The sequence below is a fragment of the Zosterops lateralis genome (assembly GCF_965231275.1).
Source record: "Zosterops lateralis genome assembly, chromosome: 11".
Classification (NCBI taxonomy): Eukaryota; Metazoa; Chordata; class Aves; order Passeriformes; family Zosteropidae; genus Zosterops; species Zosterops lateralis.
Genome location: NC_139771.1, coordinates 15,271,684 through 15,295,415, shown reverse-complemented (window position 1 = coordinate 15,295,415; position 23,732 = coordinate 15,271,684). Strand labels below are relative to the sequence as shown.

At 40.1% G+C, this 23,732-nt stretch overlaps 1 protein-coding gene across 2 annotated transcripts in view; it reads right to left on the bottom strand.

The window, feature by feature from the left end:
- Nucleotides 1-23,732, bottom strand: part of ATXN7 (ataxin 7) — an 84,550-nt gene that overhangs the window by 7,916 nt on the left and 52,902 nt on the right. For both annotated transcript variants that reach the window (XM_083869613.1, XM_083869614.1), the window contains 2 exons: nucleotides 1,628-1,880; nucleotides 701-963 (listed from right to left, as the gene is read on the bottom strand). In XM_083869613.1, coding sequence (XP_083725739.1) covers nucleotides 701-963; nucleotides 1,628-1,880 — 516 coding nt within the window. The remainder of the gene's footprint in view (nucleotides 1-700; nucleotides 964-1,627; nucleotides 1,881-23,732) is intronic.

Sequence of the window (23,732 nt, the reverse complement as noted above, 5' to 3'; positions counted from 1 at the left end):
AAATACTAACATTTATTTTCATAATAAAAATTAATAATATTGGCAACTTCTCAAATACAGCACAGGCAAATGTACAAATAAAAATGCACAATAAAATTGTACAAATGATTTTTCCTACACTTTCAGCAAGCTTATGGCATGCTGAAATACAGATCTCAAGCCTACAAACACCTGTAAGTGACCCCAAAGGAGGATTTGATGCTGCCTGTTAGGAGCAGAGATCATCCTTATGCACTGTAACAAACAAATGGTGGGGTTTTGCTTGTTGGCTTTGGTGTCAAGAACCTTTCTACCATTCTATTAACACTCAAAATAATTGTGTTAAAAAGTGTACAGAGCTGGGTTTTCATTTTTGAGTTTATGAGGTGCTAGTTGCTCTGTTTTCTGTGTACATTTGGACCTTCCAAACAGAAAGAAGGAAACTCTTTAAAAATAGAAGAAGAGTGTAATTTTAGAACTGTCAAAACTGACAAGCACTTGAGATCTGTACAGGTTTCTGAAAGGAAAAGCCAATTCCAAGGTGTTTGCCAATTTGTAATTCCTAAAGTGTATGTCCAGTTATAGACTTAAATTATAATATTTAAAAGCTCTTACTACAAGTTACAGTATTACAAGAGTTCTAATTTACTTCTGGAACTTATTTCCATATATATACTTCTACTAAAAGGAATATAGCTAATAATAATTAAAAAAAAATTACCTGACAATCTTTTATGCAAAAATTTCCTATTATTCGTATTTTCTTCAGGTTTCTTTTCCAAAAATGGAGGCACAGAGAGAAGACCTTTACCATTCAGTATCTGTCCAGGGGAAGGCAAGGGTGGCTTTGGTATTGAGGGACAATTAAGGCCAGTCTTTATTGAGGAACTCACAGTAGTAGAACAAGTTGGACCAACAGCAGCTTTCAGTTGGGCACCATCTATCTTTGGATGAATCTTTTCCACTTTGACAGATGGAGTCATACTGTTATTTATGAAAAACAAAGAGAAAAATTGAAAAAAAATAGCTAAAATATGCTATTATTCAACAATTCTCTGATCTATTCCCAATATAAATGCAGATCTTTCTCCTATTATCTTTCTAATTTTCACACTTTTTAATGATATCCATAATAACCAGACATCTCTTCTGTCCTCTTTTCCCTGACACTTCAAAGTGTCCAGGGATTTCAGAAACCATTATTTGCATTCATGGACAGAGAGTATCACTGCAAACTGTCCAAAGGAACTGCAAGGGACCTATTACATCCAGTGAGAAATGCACCATTCTGTAGCAGTTAATTTTATCAGCAGTGCTCTTATCTCACATGTGCAGGTCAAAAATCACCTGAATCAGAGCTAAAACTCCCTTATGATCAAAGTATGCAGATTACATCAAAGAATTAGAAGCATCTAATAAAATGACCTTTATTCATAGTGATTTAAGATGCAGCTTTACAAAAGAATTTCTTCAACACAGATATGACCATTAACTATAATCTTTGATTAGGCTGCAGGAAAAGATCTGGAGGAGTTTGAAATTATTGCCTCCTAAACCAAAAACGCTCTGAAACAAAAGGAAACTTTCTTGGCATAGCAGTGTCTATGCAAGTAATGACATTTAAACCTCTTTCAAAAGGCATACTCACATTTTGTCATGGGGAACTTTGCTGTGCTGTACCGAATGCATTAACCTGTTGTTTCCGCTGATCTGCAGCTTGTCTTTGGGTGATTTCAACAACTTGGAATTTGATGATGATGCACTAGTACCTCCACTGGATGAACGATTGCTCCCACTTCCACTGCTACCTTTGTTTTTTGAAGGGAAAGATGAAATGAGGGAAAATACTGAAGAGGAGGGAGGAGTCAAAGGCGGCTTGCTGGAGGAGCTGTGTCTTCTTTCTGAAAGAGTGAAAAGGGGTTTTAAGGTCCCATATAGAAAGAATTTGTAAATACTTCATGTCATTTACTCCATTAATATTTTTGCTTTATTGTCTTGGGAGGTTCCCTGTCACATACAGAGTGTGGAAGATTCAAGCCTCTCTGTAATCCATGAGGTTCCACTCATGCTGGTCTCCAGTGGGTTACTGGAATCTCTGAGTTTTGAGAGCTACACATCTCAGCCACTAAAGCTTAGCTCTTCCTCCATCTCAAATAATCAGCTCTGGTCCTCAGACACACAAAGCCAAGAGACCCCAATCTTCAGGCCAGGAAAGCTTAAATTTCATACTCCCTTTAAAGGATAAGAATTATCTGTAAGTATGCCTCCTAATCGTCAAAATTATATTGAATCCAACATTTTCAGTTTTACTTCATGATAAATTTCTGGAATGATTTATCGGACCTCCAGTATGGAACATCTCTGAGAACATCAGCTCAAAATATTGATCTACATTTAGTCTTTTGAGCATTGTTGGTTTTTGTTTGGTTGTGGCTTTTTTCCTCTTATTTTTAGTTAGCAGTATTAAAAGCAGCAACAGATATTCTTCTACAAAAACCTGAGTATCTGAATTAAGAGAGGTCAGATTCTGTCACTGGATGTGTTTTTTAATTAACACCAAACCATGAAAACCTCTACGTTGTTAACATCATTTCAGGTAAAATACTGTCTATTGTAAAGGCAGTTCTTTAGAACCATGAATTGTCAAAACACCTGGCAGCTTCCAGCTCTGCCTACACGGACACATTAATGGACCATGCGCTCACTGACACATGGATACCTGTGATTCCTCCAGGATCTGTGTAATCAACACCTAATTAAGAGGCACTTCTGGCAGTCAAGTAAATGAAAACCACAGATCTAAGAGACACAAGAAAGAGCTCTGTCAGGGGAGTGCAAAGGCAGCGGTAACACCTCTTTTGCAGCCAAGTATTGTCAGAGGTGCCCAAATCCACCACCGATCAATCTCAGGATCACCTTACAGATTTTGACTTAAGTGAACTGTGGAAGCAGCAGGCTACTCATGAAGCTACAACTGCAGCCAAGAGTGACAGCCAAGTCCAGTGCAACCTGTGCAGAAGCCTGTAACGCTCTGGGAAATGTAAAATTAGTACATCTGTGTTCTGCTTATATGACCTATTTGGAAGGAGCACTTGAAATGTGTTCATTAGCTCAGAAAAATAAAAATAATGAATGAATACAGAGCTTGGACTAAGAAAGAAACTGAACCAACTCCTGTGTTTCTCTGTTTAACTGTAAAAATGGGTGCAAAGGACCCGACAAAAACCTTCTGCAAATTTTTGCAAAATACTCATCACTTCTGAATGGGTAATTACCAAGAAGTCGAGAAGTCAAATATGAAATGCCCGACAAAAATACCAAACAAATTAAGTAACTTATCACCCATCTCAAGGAACAACTGCTTTAAAATAGCAGTATTTAAAATGATTAGTTATCAAAATCATCCATTTAGTTTTCTAGAGCCAGCTGCCACTGAAGAGTCTGTAAATGAAATATTTTAGCATATTTATGTTCTAGTAAATGCCTGTGCTTCTAATATGACGCAGTGCTTACTGCCAAATGGCTTTTTATAGCAATGGCAAGAATCCCTGAGCAGCTCTGTTAAGTTACTATTTGAGGGCCATTAGAGTTCAGTGATGCTGCACCCTGTGAGATAATGAGAAACATTACTCAATACTCTTCCACATTCTGTATATTTAGAAAATTCAAAATCCAAGTGCTTATCACAGTTACAAATAACCTCCAATAAGCCAGTGGATGACTAATGCAATCCTTGGGAGTTTGTTATGATGACTTTTGATTTTCAAAGGAAGTGAGAGTATTACTTTCTTGAAAAAGCCTAGCAGATGAAAAGAGGGGACTAGAATAAAACTGACAATCTCCTTGTATTCCATCATTAGGAAGAAATTAGACAAAACAGCAATCTCAGCTACTTATCCGGATGATAAGGATTTCTCTTCTGGCAACTGTAACTGGCACTGTTCTGGTACCAAATTGAGATGCTACTGCTATTTGCACAAATGTTCAACAGCACCAGGCACAACCAAGTGAGTTTAATAGAAAGTGTTTTACATTTGCAATAACAAAAAAAATTACCTGAGAGAACTAAGGCTAATGGCTGATCACACACAAGTCAACAGTCTACCTGTCTGAGAAGATTTCCATACACAGACACACACACCCAGGGGAAAAAAACCCATCAAAATAACTTTTCCTAGAATCTGGGACAATTTCTGAAAGAAATATTGTAATAATGCAGAGCTGTGAAATCTGCACCTACCACTTCTGTGCACAACCACGACTTATATTGTCTGTCAAAAAAACAAGAAGAATTTTCAGCCCATTTATCATAATCTGCCTACACCTACTTTTTTTTTTGGTGACATACATACGAATTGAGGTAGGGGTGCCACTACAATTTGTTTATATTTAATGTTTCAGTCTTTTATAACATTCACGGTTTTAAGTGAAATCTCCTTAAGAACAGTTTTGCAAACCATGTGATGAGCACTGAAGTCTCATCTTAATAGAGAAAGCTAATATTATTTTTGAAATCAGACATGTTAAGAATTTCATATTTGATCTAATAAAGTTACTAACACAGTTTTTACTGCAAAAATTGCAACACAAACTGTCACTGAATAATCAAGACCCCCATACTTTTTATGCTAAGCATATTATAATAATAAATTCTACTAACCTTCTGCCAATTTAACATAGTTCCCATTTGTCATTAATTCTGTCTCAGTTCAAAAACATTTAAAAATATAACTATCTCCAGGTGTTCAGTTTTCAAATTGTAAAGGTTGGCACTCATATCTTTTTCCTTCACATAACTCTTGAGAGGAAAACAGTTTTTTATGCCATGATTGCTTACATAGCATCTCAAAGTGGTATTTCCATTTCTGCACCTGTGTATGATGACTCTGAACTGTAAAAGTTAGGGGAAGGAGGAGATTTATTGTTGTTGCTTGGGTTTTTCTCTTGATTTTTTAAATTGGTTTGTTTTGCTTTTTTTAAATATCAGAAAAATGTAAGTTTTGGCTTTGGACAAGAACCAGAAAGTCTTCTTTGATGCCACAGCACTGGAAAGAATCTGATCTAAAATGAAAGCTGTGTTCAATACTAAACTTTAAGAGGTAAACTCCTTAAATGCCTTTGCTTTTATACAACAGGTTTGTGACACTATGGAGAAGGACTGGACACAGTTAGAAAGCTGTGAAAAGAGATGGCATCCCAGCAAACAATGCCTCTGCTCCACGACCAGGAAAACTGTTAATTATCAAGTTGGAAAAATACAGCATCTCTGTGCTATAGCTGAGCAAGTATTATATATACATCAGGCCAAAGGACTTCCTGATAAAATAGATATTAGTAATAAAAATCTCATCCAGAGCTTAAAAAAAAGCATTACCTGGGCCTTAGTCTGGCTTACAATTTTCTTGGGTTTAAGAATCCTATTTTCCATTGTCTATTTCCTACTAAACATGCAGCAATCTCTGACAAAAAGTAAAAAAGTAACCTGGAAGGGCAGGGAAAAAAAGCTACTGTGTTCAGCTACTACTACTTACTCTTCTATCAATGAGTAAACAGTTGGACTTACTCTGATTCATAACTTATTGCTATATTAAAAGATGGAACCCTTTTATAGAAAAGAAAATTGATTTTTCATAAAATGGTACTTCCTGTGCTGCATGCTTACAAAAAAAAAAAAAAAAAAAAATTAGGAAAAAAATTAATTTAAGAGTAACAATGCTCTTTAAATTTTCAAGACATTCCTCCCAGGTCTATGCTTATTTCCCAAAAGCTAGCAAGTATTTTCTGTTGTTCATTCTCTCTGGGCATCAATTAATAGCTTTGGGCAGCAAATACAAGATGTACAGATCAAGTTTCATAAACCCATTTTTTACACCAACTCCTTATATAAGTACTGGGCAAAAAGTCAAAGTGCCCAGTGTCAGTGCTGGTGCAGCTGCAGTGAAAACTAAACACACCCAGGAGAGCACACACGAGTTTGGTTCTGTTAGACATATTGGAACTTCAGTGAACATTCAAAAAAGAGTTAACACAGGTTAAGAGTTTTGTGTAGGATAAGTGTAAGAGTACTCCTCAAATTAAAGGATTAGATGTGTATATTGACACAAAGCATAAAAAACCTTTTATGCTTGAGCAATTGTTATTTCACGTCTGTATGTCTACATCACAAAGTATAAGCATGGTAATTGTGAAACTTAGGACAAACTCATCCTTTTCTCCATTATACTGAGCTACTGGTTGACTTGTCATTTAATAAATTTAGACAGGCATATTAAAAACATTTTTTACCTGACGATAAAAAATGTAATTTCCTGACAGTTAGAGTATTTCATTCCTAGAATAATGGAGAGCTAATTAATTTGGTCACCTTGTTTCTCCAGAAAGCTCAGATCCATGACATGCCAGCAGAGCACAGACACTGCTATGGAAGGGCACCTCAACATAGCTCCAGATTTTACTCAGCAAGAAACTAAAATCTCCAGTCCACCAGCACTCTGTTCTCACCATGACAAAGATAAAAAAAAATTAGGTCCACGAGGATTCTGCGGGAGAAACTGGGAGCTAAAACAATCACAGGCAGAGCAGGCAAATTACTCTTCCTTGCTGCCACCCTGGCAGGATGCAGCTGCCTGGTCTGTGCAGGAGCATGAACTGCTGCTCACTCACTTATTGCTGCTTCATTATCCTGCTCTAATCACGGGACCCAGATACCACGGATTCTGCCTTAATCTTCCACTGATGTCCCTTTAATCATGCCATCAATTCTGTGCACACTGTAAGTCATGACGAGGTCACTCTATCTTCAACTCTGTGGTGTTTGATCATGCACATTTAGCTGAGCAGAGAGCAGCTGAACAAAGTCATCTTCACTTCAGCAAGAAGGTTACAGAACAGAATATTTATGGAGCCCAAGCAACCAGTATGACAGACCAACAAGGCCTGATGGGCACCAGTACTATCTGTCACGCCCTGAGATGCTTTGTCTTACTCTTTCATTTTAAAAAAATGGTTTGCATCTAGCAGCTGATATTATTGTTTATCACTCAGTGTTAGCAAAACCACACAAAAAAGTCAAGTGATAGTCACATATGCTTGTGGCACTAAGAAACAGCCATATATAATATCTTTTAAACAGAAAATAGGCAAGAAATACTGGTGCAACCTTATGTCTTGCACTTCCTCACTTGAGAAATATTCAGCACAGTAAGTTTACAGTTTTCCTACACATTTATTTTGGAGAACTGAAATCCACTCACAGGTGATCACTGTGCAAATATGTTAGATAAAGGTGTGCTAAATTATGCATAAGCAGGATCAGTTTTGTTGCTGCCATTGTAGAAAAGAGAGGGAGAAATGGAAAGTGATCATCCTCAGTAGTAAGAGTCTAAATGCCAACTTCAGTACTTCGAATTATTTCCAAGAGAAGATAATGATGTAACAATAATTTAGGATAAATTATGGTTTTTTATGTTATAACTGCAGCATAGCCAATATGGGTTTTAATCCTCTAGCAGCACACACCACCTGGGCAGGAATGCCATCTCCTCTGTGGTATCTGCTGCAAAATGGCTCCAAACCCAGCACACCTCCCCTGACATCCAGGATTGCCACCACAGGAAAGAGAGAGAGGAGCAGATTGCAAATACAGTTATTAAGAATATAACAATAAATGTATTTAAATAAATAACCTTCAAGTATCTCAATTTCCCAACTGCTGCCCCTTCACAACCAGTTTTTAAATTTCTCCTTATTTGTTACTAATCCTTTCAAAACCCCCTTGTATTCAGCACACAAGTAGTTCTGTAATCAATTTCCACAGGATTTAAAATTCCTCTCTAACATACATGGGGTTTCCCCCAAGAGATGCAAAATAGCCTTTGAAGCATCAAGCATAGTGCCATCCCAAGCCTGGGGTTTTCTGTCTTGTGTAGTGGCAAACAGGAATTAAGGACACTCCCATCAGGTTTGCCTGAGCCATTCAGAGTCTCCTCAGACCAGCAAAACCCTTGAGAACAGTGTGGGAAAACTGATAGAAGCAGGACACTAAATTATTCATGGAGCAGAACCACAAACAAAAATGGTGCCAGGGAGACCAACTGTTGGAATGTCTCCTCTCATCACCCAGAGAAGGGTGTTCACCCCATCCTCCTCCTTGCTCAGGTAAACCCAAATCCAAGGGCTTTAACATCTCAAAGAGACTGCAGTGTAACATCCAAGCTCAAACTTCTGGTGCAGTTCCCCAGTGAACTTGCCAAGAGGTGTGGTCTGTAAGTGTCCTGTAAACCTGCTAGGCACTGAAATACAAATATGGCAAAGTTATTATGGAAGGACAGTAGAGTGTCTTAGATGGTAATCGGGCCATGGAGAGATTATAACATCCACACTATGAACACTAATCCTGGTGTAGCCCGTTGGTGGCATGACAATATCTGCACTGTCTGATTATAAGGCAGGTATTGAGTAAATAATTCTTTCGCTATTTTAAAAAAATTCTTATTTGAAATAAACTTCAGAAAAGCCACAGTGATGACAAACAAGAGTATCAAACACAGTACAGAGCAGCAGTGCTTCAAGGAGTACGGGTCAGCTTTCTCAAAAATATAAGACGACAGTTTTCCAGCTGTTTATGTTCACCCTGGATGACAATAAAGAAAAGCTTCCGTTTTTCAAAAAAAGTATAAAGCAAATTCAAAATAAATACCACACCCCAACATTATTGCAAAGTTTAATAAAAACTTTGGTAAACAAAAGATTAATAAAGAACGGTGTGTTGAAAAATGTAAATAAAAATGGGAAGAACCACTACCTAATTTCTGCTTTTCTCTCTCTCTGCCCACTCTCTACCCAGAGATTAGATTTACATCTCTAACACCATGTTCCTCCTCTTCAGCATCAACAATATTTCTCAGAAGACCTTATCACACAGTATGATATTGTGTCATGACTTCAGATGAGCTTACCTATCCAAACGCTTGCCTGGCTTTCATCTCCCTAATGCTTCTATTCAGGCCAGATTAGGAATTAAATGTTTTCCCCTGTAGCTATTTCTTTACACCTAGGAAACTTTAAATCTTGTATGTTGACTCTCAGACTCAGTTCTGCCTCGAAAGATGCTGACAAGGAAAACTTGCTTAAAAGCTGTTAGTGAACCAAAATACAAAGGGGGCTACAAATCAAAGTTCTGAAGATGAGTGTAAAAGAAAGGCCTTGAAATGGAAAGCTCTCCACACAAAAGAGATCAACAAGAGGGAATTGACTTTGTTTTGAGCATGGAAATAGGAGGAAATATCACAGGGTGTACACGAAAATAGTGATGTCAGCTAAGGAAATCACATTCTTTGATTTTGTCATTAAGAAACCAGAGGATAAAAAGCCACGGAGCACAAATATTTTTCTCATGTACTGCATGACTAACTGGTGACATGACATGCACTGCCACGATACAAAAGCTTGGTAAGATTAAAAACACAAACATGTACATAGCTATTTGAACTGGCCAACTACAAAGCCCCTCTGTGCTCACGGCAGAGTGGAGGAAGTGCTGACTGATGGAACTGAGAGAGGAGGGAGCTCCCGGGGCTGTCTCTGATGTCACACCCGTGTCTCACTTGTCTCTGTACCTGCACCAGGGATAGATGTGACATCCCACAACTGTGCTTCCCTTTGGCAAACAGGACACTCCACACCGAGGGCAGTGCCCATCTGCTTTCATCAAGGAATGAGAATAGCACGGGGTTCTGCCTCCACAGCTAGCACCCCTTTTTCTGTTCTGAGGTTTTAAGTGCAAAATTTTAACTCTTTCACAATGGGAAAAGACGATGGGAAGTAAATCAGTGGTATTGCAATACTTTTCAAATCTCCAATATTTGAAATCTCTTGAAATGTAAACATGCAATTTGCAACATCAATGGAAAACAAATAAATTGTTTTCTTCTTTTAAGTCAAATCCTTACAATACTTTACCCCAATTTATTTTTAAGCATTAGTAAGTTTTGAAGGATAAAAAAGGATCACTGATGCTTATTTCATTATCATTGATCAATCACATTGGCATAAAACAACTGTTTTCATGTTTAAAAACACTGACCATGTTAACTTTACACTAATTAAAAATTTACTGCAGCAAAATCCTAGGGAAATCACTAATACAGTCAAACGAGGGCACAGACCTACTGTGCCTGCACAATAGTGTCATTCAAATTAAATATTACCAGCCTTTTCACACTTCCTTTTGAAAGAATGGAGCAACGCTGTAATTAGGATGTGCTAACTAAAATGTTTGTGCAGTTTAACCTTTTAAATGAAAAACATGACTGCACTTGACACAGGCGGGCTGTGCCTGCATTTCCCATTTCCTCCGGAGCGCAGCACAGCCCCTGCTGCCCGCAGCCAGCCATCCGCACAGCCCTAACAGGACTCTGATTTATAAATTACACGGCCGACCACACTCAGGAAAACAAGCTAAAATGAGCACACTCTTACTAGTTTCTTTAATTAACATTTTGATTAACAGCTGCCAATTTATCTAAGGGCCTGACAGGGCTGCAATCGGCCCTCTAACATTTGATTGCCCTTTTTTTCTCTTGCCAGCCTCCCCATCTGAGCTGTGGCTTTTGGGGATTTTCTGGTTTCCGCAGGGAATGAACTCAAAGCGGCGTCTGGCCCTGTGGGTCCGGCCTCTGCCCGGCCTGCAGCCCCGGAGGATCAGCGCTCCCTCCCGGGTTTGTCCCTGCCCGTGGCAGGGCTCTGGAGCGGTGCCAGACGGCTCCGGTGACATTTCTGAAGGGCTCACGGGGCCGCCTGCAGCGCTTAATCCCCGCCTGTGGGATTTTCCACGCCGCGCACGGAGCTCGCCCAGGCCCGCGGGCCCGGGGGCAGCGCCGGTGGCCACACCCGGCCCCGGGAGAGCTCCAGAGCCCCCGGGCCCCCCGGGAGACCTCCAGAGCCCCCGAGAGATCTCCAGAGCCCCCGGGCCCCCCGGGAGAGCTCCAGAGCCCCCGAGAGATCTCCAGAGCCCCCGGGCCCCCCGGGAGAGCTCCGGCCTGGCCCGGGCACCCTGCGCTGTCCCCACACCGGGCCCGGCCGCGGCTCCGCCCGCAGACCCGCTGCCACCCACGGCCTCTGGGGTGGCACCGGCCAGACACGGCGCCAGGCTCTGGGGATGCTCTTGTGATTCCCACCGACAGCTGCCAGGCCTTGCCAGCGGCTCCAGGCCGATTTCTCCTGTCGCCAGCCACCCCAGCTCGGTCTGACATCACCCGGCCTGAGGACACCCACCCGCCCGCCCAAGGGCTGCAGCTCCCTGGGTTATCGGTGCTCTGAGGGACACAATCCCTGGCACAGCACCGCTGGAGACTCCTGCTGTGCTTTTCCAGCAGCGAAAATTCACTCCACTGTTTACTGGCCTGAAGTTCCAGATGGGCCTCCAGATCCTAAATCTCCACGCTCTCAGAGAGTTGTCTCTCTGGTTCAACCATCAAGGTCTCATTTCCAGCCAAAGGCAGCACGTGGATAGTAAATCTAATTTTTACCAAATGATTAATTTCTAAACCATTTCCTAAGTAATCACTTATATTTAAGTGATTTATTACAGTTAATTATAGCATATCTGCTGACAAAAAGAATAGGAAAAACCAGTTTGTGGCTTTTGCTCTTATTTTAAGTTACCATAATCAAAGCTGAAATTTTCAGTCTTCCTGCACTTATCAAATTCTACAGAAATTAATTTTTAAAACTAAGCAAAGTACTTTTTCACTAAAATAAGAAGCTTGCCGAGAAGAGAGGGAGCTGGCTTGTACAAACACCTTTGTGTATTAACACTGGTGTGTTAGCACATTACTTTTCTTCGTTAAGAAGGTTTAAACAGAAGAAGGGAGTACCATTTCAGCAGACTGGGATTTGTTAGAGTTGGGGCTTTTTTTCTTTATTTAAAGAAACATGTAGAAACCTAGAGGTTACTGCTCTTATTACCAAGCTTAGAAATTAATACTAAATCCTAAACCACAGATACTAAATAATAACGTTCCCATGTCTGTGCACTCAGAATATGAGACAACAACCAGCTCCTCTATGGCTCCAAATTTCAAGAAGTTCACAGCTCATGTCACCTACCCATTAATTGTTAAGGACAACTCAGGAATATAAAGACATTTCCTTGGATTATGCTGTTTTTAAAACACTACTCCTTCCACCACTAAAATTAGCATGAGGCATGCATGTTTTTGGAGGATTTGTTTCTACTATACACTTCTACTTCACACCCATAATTAAAACTGGGTAAGTCTCCAACAGATTTTAGTGGTTCACAAAATTCTTGACTTCAAAATACTATGTGGGGAACCAGCACTGATGTATTTGTTAGAAACTAGAATTCTTAGTCTTTGATTTGGCCCATTCTTATTTTAGGGACAAGAGGGCAAGTAAGTTTTATTTTGTTCCACAAATAAACTCACCAAGGATCGGGCAATGTAATTCCCACATGGAACAATGCAGAAAGCTGTCTTCCTTCTGGGTAAGAGTGAGGACAAAGAATTAAAGTGCTAAGAAACCCCAGCAGCTGGGCATCAAGGCAGGAGCTGGAATGGAAGGGAGAGGCATGACGGGACACTCGCAGAGGGAGAGAGCAGCCTCGGCCCACGGGAAGGCACACAATGGCACAGAGAATACAATGGAATTTTTTGCCTGCTTATGTTATATAGCAGGAGCATATATGCCAACTGCCTCAATCCATCATACATTTTTACCTACTATTTTCCAGTGTCTGAAGGCTTCTGAGTAACACTATGCAGTAAATATTCAGAAGGTTTCACCTTGAAATGGACTCTGTGTGCGGCACAGTGAAATCATGTGCTGCCCATGTACTGTGACAAATGCAAAAGTAATTTTACTTAATGTAGTAAAAGCAACCCATTACGTAAGGCAATGAAATTAGTAAGTTCTTTTTCTGATACTGAATATTGCAAGAGGTTTTATTTTCTATCAACAGCACTTGAAGCCATTGAAAAAATCCCCAAAACATCAACAACATTAGATTGAATATAAACACTCATACCATCAGTTAATACCCGAGTTCAGAAGCCTAAAATTAGCCCTGCAAGCTGTGATAATGCACTGCACAGATCCATACACAAAGAACACCCACCTGCCGCTCACTCCCAGGGAATGAGGCTGCAGAGAGGAGACTCCTGCTCTGACATCAGGACAGTGCAGGAGGGAGAGAAGCACTTTGATATGAATCACTGCAGAGAACCTAATTTCCAGGTCTTTGGTGTTACACAACCACCCAAGGAGGATAACTTGAACCGTGCCAAAATCATTGCAATGAAAGAAAGTTTGCTTCCTACCACTCCAGATAAAGAATAGCATCAACCCCCTCTTTTTTATTTTCTTGCTGAACTCATGTAACACAAAAAGGTATTTATATAATTTGTGATGCTATCACTACACACACACATATACAGTAGCTCCCTTGTATGAATGAGTAGTGCAGAATATCAAGAAACTGAAAACAAACAAACAAGAATAAAATTGGGGGAGTGGAGAGAATCCAGAAGTTGACGTATCCTCCACATTTTGCATTGCCAGGAAAATTGATTTTAAGAATAAAAATTCTCCAGCCGATCTTTTACTTGCACTTTTCTTGTCTGGTTTTGAAAAGTGAGATAAACGCAGCTCTATCACATCTCCTTCCACTTGTCCACGTTATAGTGCTGTGTATTTCAAAATTAGGCTGATTTCAGTAAAACTGAAGAGCTGGATTTGAGATGGTGCCCTCCCACCCCCTGCTGGGAGATGTCCTGAAGATACTGGTGTTTATCGTTAACAATAAAAGCAGCATTCAGACAGCAAAGGTAGGACTGACTTCTTGGTGCTCTTACAGAAGGAAAGCAGGAAGATCTTTGCTGGCTGGACACCACAAGCACATTCCAGCCCAGCTGTGCACGTGTCTTATTATATTGGCCAGGAAAAAAAAAAAAAAAAAAAAAAAAGGAAAACACAACATGAAACCTGAAGCTATGACTGTGCACAGAGCAGGAGAGGCTGCAGGGGGAGAGTGATAGCAAAACGCACAGGACAAAGCCACAGACAACCAGGCTTCAGTGTCTTCACTGCATATTAAGACTCATTTATCCTTTCCCAAAATTCAGCAAACTCAAGCACCAATTTCACAACCACTTTAAACTAGCTGGTGCGGGATAATACTGCCACAGGCAAAAAGCATTCCTGCCCTCTCCCCCAATCCTGACCACTCAGTCTGAGCCTCTGCACCATCTGCTCTGTCCACAACAAAGAGCAGAACCATTCACTCAATGACCCCACGGTGTCACAAACCAAACGCCTGCTTGTGCCAAAGCTGGCAGTGCACTGAGTGAGGACTAGCAAGAATTAAACTGTGACTTGATCCCAAGGAGAGGGCTGCAGGCCTAAGACTTGGGGACAAAAATTAACTGGGTTGTGAACTGCCATAATGATAAGTTTGCCAGTTCCTAGAAGCTTTGAGGGGTACATAGAAAATAATCAGACTTCCAAAGAATTGTATCTGATTGATATCAACAGTGCATAAGCTGGGCTTGCTTACACTGCAGCCTGCTTATGTTTACATTTAGTGCTGTCTAAGATGATTTTGTTGTAAATATTTTCTTTAAAGAGATTGTTTGGTTACTGGCTACTATTATTATTCTTCCTGGAAGGAAGAGAATAATGGGCTTTGAGCCAACATCAAACCTCTTAAAGTTGATCAATTGAGGACTCCAGCGTGGTTACTTAGAAAATCAACTTTGCTGCCATAGGGGGTGCATGAAAAGATTTGCTACATGACACCACAAAGCCAGCTTTAGTAAAGGAGCAGCAAAATCATAAAAAAAAGTAGTGCTACTGCCTTGTATTTGGAAATGAGTGCTCTGAAGTACTAGTGTGAATTAAACTCCCAGAACCTCCAGAACCACAAGGCAATGGATTTTGAAATACATGGATTTTTTTTCTCTAGCAGCTGCCACTTTGGAGAGTGTCTTACATGCTGCAGAACAAAACAAATATATTGGGCAAGATTACTGGTTTTGATGTTTTCTTTTTCCAAGTGGGCAAACTTAGAAGTTCCTCAGGTTTCAGAAAACTGGAGCGAGTCCAAAATAAAATAGATGACTGAGTACAGAGGAACAACTTGACAGGCTTGTTGGTGCACAATCAAGTGACAGCATTTTATGCCTTAGTATCAACTCCACTTACACAACATGCTTGTTTACACCAGAAATACAAAATATAACTGCTACTGATGTAGCACGTGTGTACACATAGAATGAAGGTTTCTGTACAGAATTATGTCATTTCCAGGGACTAAAATCAGGAAAGGATATTGAGTCCATTAGATTTCAAGTGTACAGCTACAGCTATTGTGAATCTCTGCCACCTGCACAACTGGGACAGAACAGAGGAAATAGCAAACAGCCCAGGAGCTCTGCAGGGTTCTCAGCACATCCTAACTATCTGCCAACTCCAGCCTCCCTAGATATGTTCTTGTAATCACAGAAGAAGGAGGTAAGTATGGCCCTAAAGGCCAGAGCCCATCCTCAATCTGAATAGAGGCCAATTCTACAGAGAGAAAAACTTTGCACTGACCAGTTCCTAGGTGTCACTAGATGTCATTCTCAGTCTATGGAAAGCAAGATGCGAGCACGAAGCCTTGCAATTCCACACAAATATTTAAGTTTATATAATTTCTGTGGGTATTAAAGCAGTCGCAGGTATTTTTAGAAGCTAGCTGGTGAACTGCTTTGTGACCCACAGGATGATCTTTGGTCAGATAGTACATGTCTCTGTGATGGGGAGGGGACTGAACTGTGGTAGTTTAAAAACCTTTCCTCTGACCTTAGAGGCCATGGGAGGGCCAGTGTGGCACCTTTCCAGGCATATACATGGTTACATGGTTGTCAGAGGCTGCAAGCCAAAATGAAACTGAAGAAAACGAGTGCTAGCCAGTCCCATGCCAATGACGAGCAGGGCCAGAGCTTTAACACAGTACTGTATGCTTCTCATTATAATCTTGAAAAGTGAAAGAAAAACAATTACTTCATGAAGCCCACCCTCATACAGCAGCATACCAAAATGCTGAAGAATTCAGGTGAAAACTTCAGCCATGTAGTAACAAAAGAAACAGCCAATTTTCCTCTTAGCAAGGAGAAGAGCCACAAATTCCATGTGAATACTATAGGAACCATCACACAGTGATGAACAGCTCTTACAACACTCAGTGTACATCACATAAAACTGACAGCTCCAACACAGCTCTACAGATAATCCACAAACATCTGAAAGTTTTAGGCTCAGAGGTGGAAGGGTGCCCTGAAAGGGGCACGCCTTCTACCTAATGCACAGAATTCACCACAATGCTCCACAGAAACCAGGGCTTTTCCAAGAGCCAGACATGACAAACAGGTTCTTCGCAACCAGCAGGGTCACACAGAGAGGACACAGCACAAAACCACTCCTGGCCTGGCAGAGGGAGAAAATACTGTGGGGTAAAAACATAAGAGGATGATCTGGCTAAAAGAGAAGATTTCCTTTTGGAAAGCTACTTTGTATAGAATTGTGAAATAAAGGTTTTCTGACAATCTTGCCAAACAACAAGGAAAAACTCAGTTATGTAGGAACTGCTTCAACCCTGCAGGAGTCTGGTCTAATTGCATCCTTTACAAAGCAGTGCAGAGGGAGTGTGTCATACCAACCTGAGCAACTCGTTATCTGGGGAAGAGAGAACAAAAAACAGGACAAGAATCTCTTGACAGTGGTCCTTCTTTCCCTAATACAACTTGGTGAAACAAAACAGCATTGCTGTCTTTGTGGCCAGCAGCACTCCCTGACATGGCAGAACTTGCTTAAGGCACTGGAATAGGCAAGGTTTATCAGGAGTTTACATAAGACACATTGATGGGCTTTTTTCCTATATTTTTTGGTATTGTTGAAAAGATTTCCCTGCTTCCCAGCTGCACCACAACTGCAGGAATATCTACACAAATTGTAGAGTAAAAATTAATTATTTCCTATACAAACACAGTATTATGTATTTGTTTAATAAGAGATAATAGGGTTTGGAAGTATTTTGGCTGTTACTGCCTGAGATAGTGAATGATGGCCTATATTAGACAATAATATCACACACTTACGTATAATTACGTATAATATTAATCTATTTCTGTTTATTTTCTACATTTTTAAAAGATAGTTGTAATTGTTCCATACTGTTATGGAACTCTCACAGAGTTGGATAATGCAAAAGCTAATCAAAGACTGCTACTGAAAAGCTGTTTGTGTCTTTGTTACAGATAGACCCCACTTCAAAATCTGAACTGTCTTCCATTCACATTACTTGGCCATTTACATTACTTGGATATAATCATTTAGTGTTAAACTGAATTAAGCCTAATGAGAAGCTTAAAAAGGTGGCATTAATTGTATAATTTTGAAAGTGAATTTAACCCTACAATTATTTTTTTACTTAAAAAAAATATTACGTGGTTATTGATTGCTATTCATCAATAAACTTACAGGTTTCGTTGTATAGAAAGTTATACACTCCCTCTTCTGGTTATACCTTAAAACCACAGTTTCTAGACTTAAAGTGTATCATATGTTAGATTTTAAGTGTATCATATTGCTTGGAAGAAAAAAAACCCTCAAGGCAGTATCATGTTTCTTTTTAAAAAGCTAGGAAACTGATGATCAAAACCAAATAAATAACAGGTGAGAACTATTTGACATAATACCCAGCTAAAGTAAGTAGCAGCAACTTTTTAGCTGTGCCTAAAACCAAAACGTTATAAATTTCCTTTAATTTGGTAAGAAAAATATTGTCCCACATTTTTTCAAAAGCATGACTCGTGCCTAATGCCTGGTTACTATTCTGAGCACTATTGCTGTAGGTGAGAATATAGATTATAAAATGCTGCCTACTTTTCCTGAGGTGGCAGATGAAGTTCCTACAAAACATTGTTTTTATGTTGGTCCAGCATGGATAACTTTCTTCAACCTAGTACACTACATCTCATCTGCTCTGGGGAGCATTCTTCTAATAGCAAAAGCTGCTGAAGGCTACACATACATCCTTCTGTCTAAAAAATATTATTCACAGTATAGAAAATGAGAATTGTGAAATAACATTAAGAAGTCCAAACAGAAATAGTAAAAGCAATGCACAAGAAACCAAAAGATGAACTAATAGTAAGTGCACACACATGCATATATCCATCTCTTCCCTTGATGCTCAGTGCCTGATAAGGCCAGGAGATGTGTCTCAAGTAGGACACATTCTTGTTGCCCTCAGCTCCCACCAAAATGTGCAAAATCCAAGAATGCCACAGCATTACGCAAACCATACTAAGAATATTGCTGCCAAAACAGCGAGAGAGGAAAAACTTGTGAAAAAGCTTTTGTTTGTTTTGCCCTGTTTAGCCTCTCCTCCTTTCTACCACTTTTACCCCTGGTTACAAAGTAATAAAAACCAGCACTGTACCTACTTCATTCTCCCTCCTCCCAGGTAATTTTGTCCTACCTTCCTTATTTAGCTTCCTCCTTATTGTCTTAAACTATTTCTTTTTACATGTATTTTACTCAAGTTCTTTGTTTTACATTTCCCTTTTTAGCTATTCCCCAGTGTCCTCTCTTTCCCCTCCTCAGACACACACACACACACACACATACACACACAGACTGCAAGCCACTTAATTCCAGCTGTGCTGAGGCAGCCCTGCCAAAGCTGCCATCCCCCTGCCTGCCAAAGCTGGGCACCACTGCCCCAGCCAGCTCTACTGGGTGCACTGCTATCTTTGCAAAAAGTAATGTAAATGATGGGATTTCCTATCTGACTTAGGAAGTTGTGCTTGCAGAGAAAAAGAGACCATCCAAAACACAGCAGTTGTTCAAGAGTCAGATGCTGGGATGAGAGGGTACAGTCTGTGCAACTGGAAACTATGTACTTCCATGGGGGGAAAAAAAGAAGACAAGAACCAACCAAAAATTATTTTCTTCATGACAGTTCAATACTCCAAACAATTTTACAGGCTTCCCAGAATACTCCTCCCTAGAATCACAAAGCACTGTGGCATTCATTTGAGGTTTGCAGTTCTTGGAATAATCTACACAGTTCATGAGAACACACACTTCTCCCCAAAAAACAAATGAGAAAGTACTTATAAATAATTCATCTGCATGTGGTTAGTTTTTGAAATTAAACTACTACTAACCCCACCCTCCAACACCAAGTTTGTATCTCCATGGCACTGACACATTCCCATCTCTCCAGAACAGCAGAAATTTGTCTGTTTTTTACTTCAACTCAGGCTTCTTCCACCTCCCCAGCTCTTAAACAGGTTGCAGCTTCGTTCTCCTGCACTCAGCTTAGGGCAGTGTGCCAGACCCTGCGTGCCCATGGCCTGCCCTCAGTGTGTGCCACCTCCCCTGGCTGTGCTCCAGCCTGGAGGAGTGGCTTAGGCGGTAGAAAGAACCCTTTTAGCTGCGAAGGAAACCTTCTAAGGATGTGGATCATGTAAGCTGATGCAGAATGGCCTTCCCTGACCCTGCAGAAAATCAGGAAAGATGGCTGGGAGAGCTGTGTCTTGTTCTACGCACTGTTTCCTCTCACAAAATGAGTTCTGAGTGATTAAACTCAACCTTGACTTCTAGATTGGTTAAGTCCTCTCATTGTCAGTCATTTTTAATTGTAGACCTGATGCAACTATCCCACCTGGCTTCTTTCAAAGTGAAGTTGTAGTCAAATACACTCAACAGCAACTTTTCATTAGAATTACATGTTCTTTTTAGATCTTACTCAAATCTATTGATCAACACACTTTCTCCCTCTTGCTGAACAACTATTTCTACGATAGTGAACATGGCACTGCTTCTTCTTTTCCCACAAAGATAAATATTTGTTTTTCTTTCTTCCTTTCCCCTTGTTCTTCCCCATTAACATTTATTTTGAAAAGCAAGCAGTCAGTCCCAGTGTTCAAGCAAATACCCAACAAGGAGATCACTACAAATGAGCAGGGTTCTCATGGAACCCTTGCATAATTTTATATGTTAAGACTTGTTTTAAATATTTTAACATTTCGGTAAGAACAGAATTAAAAAAAATACACTCTCTCTTCAGCCGATATTATACCAAAAGGATTTTTGCGTCTATGCAGATGCATAGATGCAAAAATGTATGGCAGATTCTGCTATGGCAGAACAGCATAAACTTCATTTCACATTAACCAAAGGTAAGAGCAGCCTAAAGCACATCAAGCACTTGAAGTTTGTAGTATTTTAGCACAAACAGTGTTGTAGAAAAAATAACGAGTTACATGGGAAGCAGTAAACTGAATAATCAGTATCTGTTAAATCTGAAGCTGAACATCACCTTTTTTCTTAGCTGATACTTAAAAATTGCTTTATGGCTTCAACCAGTGCTTGACAAACACAAGTACCCACAAAAAAGGAGGAACTTCAGTAAAACTGCCATCAACTTCTCAAACAGACTCCCTGTGCTTTCATGTAATAAACAAAGACCACAGCCATTCTGTGTACAAAAATAATCTTCTGCATGTGAACAGTTAGTGATGATACAAGTAACCACAGCACCGAACTCCAGCGCTCTGTAAAATCTGCATGGCACATTTGGTATTCAGCTAATGGCTTGGGGGTGCACATTTCAAAGCTAAAATATGTTTACAGAGTTTCCTTCCACATTATAATAATTTCTTATATAATGATGCATTATTTAAAAATGACTAAATAAATAGTCATCTAAAACTTTTCCTTCTGAAATGAATCCTGTGCTGACCTTTGACCCTGCTATATGCCAAGACGATTCTTGCAAAAGCCACAGAATTTCACAAATCTTTACCAAGAAATTTAACTAGCTGTTGCTGGACCCACAGATTTAAGATCCAGCTGCTGGAACTTGGACTGTGTGAACCACTGTGAGAGGACTGTGCATTTTAACAGAAGCTCCTGAACAAAAGCTGCCAATGATAATTTGTTAAAACATATACATTAACTGGAGCCACAATGTGCCAAATGCCACCTGTGCGTGTTTGGCAATAAGCTCGGCAGATTGCTCCAGCACATCTGTGACACACCACATGACATCCAGGTTTTTTATTTTGGTTGTTAGACTTCTACAGAAGATCACTGATACCCAAGAAAATTCTTATGATTTATAAAAAGCCTTTTCACACTGCTTTAAGAAGACTTTAATGAACAGTGGACGTTAATTACTGAAACAAATTGCTTGCTGCCAAAAGTATGCAGACCATAATGAAGAGTTATCCCTCCAAAATGAGGATGAGCTCAAGCAATCTCCCATGAGGGAAAAAAAAAAAAAAAAAAAAAAAAAGCCACACACACAAAAATGAAACCAACCCAAAAACCAAGGAACAGACAACCCAGTCCTCAGGTCCAATGGCTTTGGAACAAGATTCAGTACATTCCTTTCTTTTCTTATCAGTTTCAAATGCTGCCTTGTACAGACACTTTATCTTTGACTTTGTAATCCATGAATCCATGCTAAACACACTCTTTTATTCTACTCTAAACAAGCAATACATACAAAATCACTTAAAAACATTAAATATTGACAGATTTTTCAGAACAATTAGCTACTGCCAAATTTAACAAAAATACAGTAGGACAAATTTATATTCAATTCCTACTGTGAGAAAACCCCAAACATGTCACACTGCAGGGACTGTAATACTAAAGTTGTGCACGATACACATCCAAAATACATCAGCACACCGACACAGATCGTTAACAGATCATTTTTCTCAATTAAAATCACAAGTATCACGTATTCTCTCTGAATCCAGGCACTTAACACCAACTCAAAAAAACCCTTTTAGGACTCTCAAAGCGGAGACCTGCAAATGAAAGGTGGGTGTGGGCCCTGGCTGAGGGAGGAAGGACCTCGGTGATACAATCAGATGAAGGAGAATCACAAAAGACCTCGAACAGACTCGGAGGATGGACCCAATTAACCAGCAAACATCCCCTTCTCTACTGCCAGGATCTGCCCTCTGAGTATAAGGTTGTGTGATGCTCCATTCCAATTCCACAACCTCCTAGAAACCCCAACAGATGATGGGTGTATCTGTAGAGTGACCCCGTTTCTGATTCCTACACCTCGGCTTTAAACCTGCACTGATTTGAAATCAAAATGTTTAAGCAATTCCCCACCAGCTCTCAGGACAGCAGCAGCAGGCAAAGCTCATGGCTGTTGCTCACCTTTGCCACCTCGCCAAACCCATGGAAGTTAATCAAAACACTTGGCATAGCTTTTTAATGACTCAACAGCCCAACACACTATCATCATCTCCTTCCAACACGTACTGTATTCACGGTTTTCACAATCATCACATGAGTCACAAGCACTCTCAGTGTAAGTTTTACAGGTAGCCTTCATTGTTATTGCTGAGAGTTTAACCCTACTTTGTACTCATGGAAACTAAAGCAATATGAGGGGAAAAAAAAAAAAAAAAAAAAAAAAAAAAAAAAAAAAAAAAAAAAAGTTAGGAGGAAGAAACTCCACACATCTCTATGCTGATGCTACTTTCATACTGCTGAGTTCTGTCTGAGCCACAAGAGCAGCCCAGCCAGGGCAGAGAGGCAGCTCTCATTAGCCAGGAGGCTGATAACCACAGGGAGATGAGATAAACCTGTGGAACAGCTGAAATGCCAACAAAAGGTCACACACAGCCTGAAAACCACGGCACTTCAGGGCTTCCACGAAAAACCTGAAATAACTGTCACGATGGTTCCCTCAAAGAGCAACCTTTGGGTGCAGCACAAGAACTGTAACACGTTTCCAGGGAGGGAAGAAAGGAAATCAAAGGGAGACGGGCACATCACTCTGTCCTGAGGAGCGAGACAGCTGGCACACGATCATCCAGAGTGCAGAGAAACACTCCTGGAGAAAAACATTTTCTGGGAATAGGTCATCGTGATAAGTGATCTCAGGTGCTTCATCCAATGCCGGAACATTATATCTTTTTTCCATCTTTCACCTCTGAACTGATCTTGACTCATCCAAGGAAGATGCTGATACCATAAAAGCGTCGCCATTCACAAAGCAACAGCAGGAACAGGAGCAATAAAGGGCTGCAATCACTTGCCTGCTCCCCCCAGATGAAAATAGCTGTGATCTGACAGAACGGAGGATTTATCTTAAAACAACTTTTCCTTGGCTGCCTGGCATGCTCCTGCTCCCCCATCTCCCCACAGCACTGTCAGCCTAAGCCAAGGGGCTAAAGCCCTTGGACTGCACTCCCAGCCAGCCACTATACCCAGGCTGGGAGGAATGCCACAAGCTGACTGCAGATATCTCATTATATTAGATTGCTCTTAAAAACAAATCTGCACGTGGTGTTATGTATACCAACTTTACAAATCAAACACAGTGCATATACCAACAGCACTGAATAAATTATTAAAATGGAAATTCATAGCCCAAACACGTGCTTGGATTGCCTAAAAAAGTAGAATTTAATTTAAAATTAGTATCTTTTCTAGTCAAATACATGAAATAGAAAAGAATCATTTACATACACGTCTGTCATTTGTATCAGTATTTTACTAAAAGGGTGACATATTCTAATTAATAAGGTTACATTTAAATTATTTCTCACTACTTATAGTCCAGAGAAAAAAGCCAGCATATGTCCTGCAAAGCACTTTCAGCCTACCTAGTTAAGTAGTTTATCACAAATATGCCTTGGAAGAAATTA